This window comes from Diabrotica undecimpunctata, chromosome 1 (assembly GCF_040954645.1).
Source record: "Diabrotica undecimpunctata isolate CICGRU chromosome 1, icDiaUnde3, whole genome shotgun sequence".
Classification (NCBI taxonomy): domain Eukaryota; kingdom Metazoa; phylum Arthropoda; class Insecta; order Coleoptera; family Chrysomelidae; genus Diabrotica; species Diabrotica undecimpunctata.
Genome location: NC_092803.1, coordinates 196,703,033 through 196,709,032, shown reverse-complemented (window position 1 = coordinate 196,709,032; position 6,000 = coordinate 196,703,033). Strand labels below are relative to the sequence as shown.

Below are 6,000 nucleotides of genomic sequence, written 5' to 3'. Positions count from 1 at the left end.
ATTAATTATAGGAGCCGATTTCCTAGTATTTAAAAATCACAGAATTACTCATCTCTACTCTATAATTAGTAACGCATTCGCTCCTATTCCTTTTTACTTAATCAACTTCTGCAAAATATCTTATTTCAGTTGGATGTTGGATTATTTCATAATTTATTTTACTAAATTCGTTCGCGAAGCTATTCTAAACATTTTTTTCCATTTGTTATAACTGAAGATTAGCGTAACTGACTCCTCTCAATGTCACAAAATTGTCACATTTATAAAGAAATTCATCTAAAAATATTCGATTGAATCCTTAAATAACCACCAACCAGAGTATATACCCCCCTCTGACCACCAACAACTCAAAAACATGCAAATTCTGCTTAAAATAAAATCTTGGTTTAGGCCCTAACTTAGAATTAAAATACATAAAATCGTTGTAATCTATGAAACAAGATTAATCGATGATTAAATAGCTACTCTATCACTGAAGAAGCAAATACACACATTCTTCGATTAAAATTGAATTAAAATACTCTAAAGATAATCATAGGGCAACGGCGTAATTTTTGTACCATTTCGAAAGAGGCGGATGTGTTTAAACGTTGAAGCATTGTTTGTTGAAGCTTCTTTAAGTATAACCGAATCAACTTTATTTTTGGTAAATTTTAGGTAACAGAAAAATTTAGAAAAAAATTTGTTTCAATTATTAAAGCAGTAATGTTTTGTTTCTAGATGAAAAATAAAATTTCTTTAAAAACCTAATTGAGAAAAAGTACAATAAGCTAAAAAAGAAGAAAAATAAAAAATGATATCTTCTGTACTATGACCAGTAAATATTATTATTAAAATCATTTTTATATATTGGCCATTATAATAAACAACTGACATAAAAATAATTTTTTCTTATTCTGTTGTTGAGATCTTGGAGTTATACATAGTAATAATAAAATGTTTTAAAAAATTATAATATAGTCGGTTCTCTATTCTCAGTCCTAACTGTCTAGTGAATTTAGTCATTATTTTTTTGCGAAGTTAGTTACTTTTTACAGTTACAAGTTAGTTACGAAGTTAGTTACAGACTAGAAGTGGCTGGAAATTACTATACAACCAAACACACGTACTCACAGCCAATATTAATAGTAAACAAACTAAATATTAAATAAAATGTAACTTTACGTATTACCGACAATCAATGTTTATTTATTTGCACCATATAATACATGGTTATGTTAAATTATAACAACTGAAATATATTTTTTAAATATATACTACCCAAAATTTTATGGGTTTAGTATACACTTCCACTATTTATAAAAATTCTTCTTTTTTCAATGAAAGAAGTCTGTAATAAAAGTTTATTTAAGCTGTTAATACTGTGAGCTAGGAACTTTTGTGTTGTAGGTTTCCAGCTATGAATCTGTCAAAATATGCCCGAGTTGAGCGAATGGACTTTAAAAGCATAAGATAAAGTTGGTTTTATTTGATTGTGCTGTCACTGTCAGTGGTCAGTGGGCAAACTTTTTTGCAGCAGATGAGCCAGATTACAGATCCATGTAAAATATCCATGAAAGGAAAATATTTCTTAATGAATTAAAAAAATGGAAGAGAAATCTCACATTGATGATTTTATATGATATAGAAATGAAGCTCATACAGTTTTAACCTAAATATAGCAAATTAGCCAAATTTTTAATTTATACATAGTAAATAATTAAGGTATTTTTAATTGATGGTTAGGTTATTTAATTTATAATTGAGCTGTTTCACTATTTAGGAAAATAGCTAGAATAATTGATCAAGAAAAATGCCCCCAAAGAGAAAAAAAGGAAACACAAACCCTATTGTAGTGGGTACCGTGTCCACTAGGTCAACAAGAAGGCAAAGCATTGTAAATATTGATATTCCAAAATATAAAAGTAGATCAAATAAATCAACACCAAAAACTATAAAAGGTTTAAAAAATGTCGAAACGAATGTTGACTCGCCAGAAAGTGATCTATTTAGTAACAAAATAAAACAGTCCTTTTTAAAGGTTGTTCCAAAAAATATGAAGAAGTCGCAATCTGTAGTAAAAAGTTCACACGCTTCTGATAAAGATAAGAGAGCTTTACTAGAGATATTACAGGTGAGTGTTCAAATCTTTGACCAAAGTTTCCAGTAATGGTTTTGTTCTAAAACAAGTTGGTAGTTTCATCTACTTTCTCTAATTAGACATCTATTATGTTCTGTGTATGTACAAAAATATTGTATGAGATTTATTTGTCTTGTTAGAGCTGTATCTCTAAGAGGCAATATCAAGCATTTATCCATTAAGATATTGGTATTGCTCATAAAAAGAAATTTTAACAAGTCATTATTTTTAGGATTGGGACGATAATGATGGAGAACAGACTGAATCGCCAGAAAATAGCTTTAGTAATGAAATTTTAACAAGAAGATTCAATTTAGATGTAGTTACAACCAAAACTAGTCAAAAATATGCAAATACTGACCAAATTGAATTAACTTTATCTAATTTGCAGACTGAACATGAAGATAATGAAAGTACTTCTTCCCAAACAATAAAAGGTACCTAATATTTGTATTCTGATACATCTTTATTGGTACTAGTTGATGTATATAGGTACTATGTGTTATATACCTATATAATTATGTGTAAACATATATTTTTGGACATAACTTTTTGTCTAAATTGTGCTAGATATTTTCCTTCATTATAATCAATCTATGTATCTTTAGATACTCAGTTTCCTGTATTTTTGGACACTTCTGGATTTAATCTCGTGATATTAGTCCACTGTTTAAAAAGAATAAACACAAATAAGTACACATTTGAATGCACACTGTCAATTTCTTGGGAGAAAAAAATGCTTTCAGTTGGTAAAATATTTGACAGGCAAGAGAGAATTACAAATATCTCCTTTAGTATTTTTTTTAAGTATGGTTTATAAGTTGGCTCTAGGTTGTATTCGAGAAAAGAAATTTGTTGGTAAATAGTAGGAAATAACTTCAGATTTAGATATTAATTTTGTAATTTATTGTTTAGATTCGATAAAAACAGTGGAATCTACAGACGAGAGTTCCAAAGAGAGTGCAATGGGGGTCAAAACAGGTAATTATTATTCTAAATCACCTATTGTTAGTCTACAGTTCGTTTTCAGTAAACAGACAATAGATCAATAGGATAAAACATTTATTTTTTAATTTGTCCAGCTGTATGTGCAAGTAGATGGCATTTCACATATCGCACCCGTCAAGGAATACAGTAACATCTCAAAATTTGTAAATATGAGTTTATTACGCCATTCAACTCGAGTTTGTGAGTAAATTATCTGCGAAAGACTGAGATAATATTGCTTCAACAGTAGACTGGGTGATGACACTTGTTACACTTTTGCCATTGTTGGGAAAGCCCTAACCCATAAAATAATACGGAGAACATGTATCATCTCAGAAGCCTTATCTTTAAAGAAATTGAAATGTCCCTGCTGTAGAGTACTTTTGTCAGTTTGTTGAAAGAATTTCTTGCCTGTCCTATTCTTGCCTTAATCTCTTCTGTGTACTCATTATTTTCGTTAATAATTATTGTACCCAGATATTTATATTTTTCAACTTTTTTAATTTGTTCTCTATGTATTGTTATGTTTTCTTGGCGCTGTTGGGTTTTTGTAATTACCATAAATTGTGTCTTTTTTGTGTTTAGGGACAGTCCTTTTTCTTCACTGACTTCTACCACTCTGTCAACCATTTGTTGTAAATCCTACAGTTATTAAAAATATAAAACATGTAAAACAATAATATATAATATAAAAACAACTGCCTAACTATTCGTGCTTTTAATTTGGTCCATTAATTTGCTTTTAAACATTTGTACAGATGAACAACTTTTGACTGTTTGAGGAAGCTTATTAAAAGATCAAAACCCTTAAATAACAAAGGGTTTCTTTGTTTTCACAATGCCACAATGATATGGATTATAGCAAACTAATACTTATATAAAATTCTGTTTTTTTTTTCCAGGGCAATATAGAATCGAATCGGTCCAAGATATAAACCTTGAAATATCTAAAGATGAGACCTCAGTCTCGACTGGACCAGATAAAGAAGAGTTCATAATAGAAGAACAAGCCTCAATTCCGTTTGCAGATGATATGATTGTCGATGAGAAACCAGATATGTTAGAATCCGATAGTAACTCTCAAATATCATCTACAAAAAATGTCTCTGAAGTTAATATCGATGAAGCTGAAATTTTGGAAGACAATGCTAGATTTGCAGAAGATCAAGCTGAATTTTCTGATGCGAATCAACCAGACAGCATCGACAGTTTGACTAATAAAAATGAAGGGAATAGTTTGCCTGTCAGTAATGAGCAAAGTAGGGATATGGAATATACAGTAGAGGAAGCTCCTATGAAAATTAAAGAAAATCTAAGTGACGATATAAGCAATTTAGAACTACAAGCTGAAGGAACGGAAGGATCTAATAGCATGGATGCCAAAATTGAGGAAAATGCTGAATTATTTATAGAAAACAATAAAATAGAAGAGGAAACTAGTCTTCCATCGTTTGTGGAGGAGGCAAAAGTTGAAGAAATTGTAGATATAGTAGAACATAGTAAAATTGAAGAAGAGAATAAGAGAAGTGTGTTATTAGGTGATGTAAGAGATGAAGGAAATAGTAATATATCTTTCATAGGAGATAATGCAATGGAAGTAGATAGTAGTATGTTTTTCAATGAAGATAAATATATAGATGAGCACATTGAAGAATGCGAAAAAATGGATCATAGTGAAAACGAAAGTAGTAAAGTTGACGAAGAAAACAATTTAGAAAGCCGAATAGCTGATATGAAATTAGAGGAAAGCCAAATATCCACGTATAATGCAGTTACTAAGACGGAAAGTGAAAAATCTAGCGAAGATAGTTCACCAAAAAAGAGTAAGTCCAAAGAAACTGTAGAAATTGAAAGTAGTGGAGACAAGAAAAAAAGTAGTTCCAAAAATAAAAGCACAAGGACTTCAAGTGAAGATAAAAATAAGAAATCACCTGAGGTACAAGTTAAAGGTAAAACGCTGGTGCCGATTCCATTATTTCTTGAAGATGTTGCCAGTAATCTTCCCGTATTTAAAAATAAAAGAAAGCCAAGATCAAGATCTAAAACAAACGAACCGGTTTCGCTTAAACCTGAAAGTAAACCAGCCACTAAACCGACAAAAGCTCAAACCGATAAAGCACCTACTTTTAAAATCAAAAAAGACACCAGACCAAAAGAACCCAAAAGTAAGAAGATAACTCCTCAGAAAGAAAAGGATGATAATAAAGAAGCTAGTAAATTGGGAAAGAGCGACAAGAAAGTCGCAAAATCTGAAGAAACTGTTAAAATCGGCAGTAACAAATCTGAAAGTGAAGCAGATGATGAAAAAGTGAGGCGATCTTCGAGAATCAAATCCATCAGTGTTCTTAATAAGAAAACCACCGGCTGGGGCTTGGTTAAATCAAAATCGGAATCCTCTGTATTCGAAAGCGACGTTTCAGACAGTAACTCCTTACAAACTGAGTCAGATAAAAGCACACCTACGGCCTCCCCCAAAGTAAATTCGAAAGACCGCAAATGGAAGCCGTTTTCAGAAACTCAGTCTCCTACGATCAAGTCAGACAATCAGGTCACGATGCCGTTCAAATCCGTCGAAGAGCTCAACAAAAGACCTCATAAAGATCCCGTGGTAGAAGGCAGGCTAAAACAGTTCGTGCATCTTAAAGAAAATCAATACAGGACCGATAGGATGGTTTGTAAGGAAGCTAAAAAAATGGTTTGCGATTGTTTTTTAACTTCCGAAGAGCTAGTTGCTAATGAATACGGATGCGGGGAAGATTGTCTGAATAGATTGCTATTAATCGAGTGGTAAGTTTCTCGTATATTATTATTTTATATATATAATGGATGTCTCAAAATTCACGCAAGCTTTTAATTTGCCGCCAAACAGGAGCTGGCAACAAGAAAACAAAAAC

The 6,000-nt window shown here is 31.3% G+C and overlaps 1 protein-coding gene across 2 annotated transcripts in view; it reads left to right on the top strand.

Moving 5' to 3' along the window:
- Positions 1-1,475: 1,475 nt before the first annotated feature.
- Positions 1,476-6,000, top strand: part of Set2 (SET domain containing 2) — a 48,775-nt gene continuing 44,250 nt past the window's right edge. Inside the window, exons 1-5 of one of the 2 annotated variants that reach the window (XM_072520954.1) lie at positions 1,476-1,704; positions 1,763-2,113; positions 2,352-2,556; positions 3,035-3,100; positions 4,009-5,893. In XM_072520954.1, coding sequence (XP_072377055.1) covers positions 1,793-2,113; positions 2,352-2,556; positions 3,035-3,100; positions 4,009-5,893 — 2,477 coding nt within the window. In that variant the 5' untranslated portion in view covers positions 1,476-1,704; positions 1,763-1,792. Of the gene's footprint in view, positions 2,114-2,351; positions 2,557-3,034; positions 3,101-4,008; positions 5,894-6,000 lie in introns of both variants that reach the window. The other variant, XM_072520955.1, reaches the window with a different exon arrangement.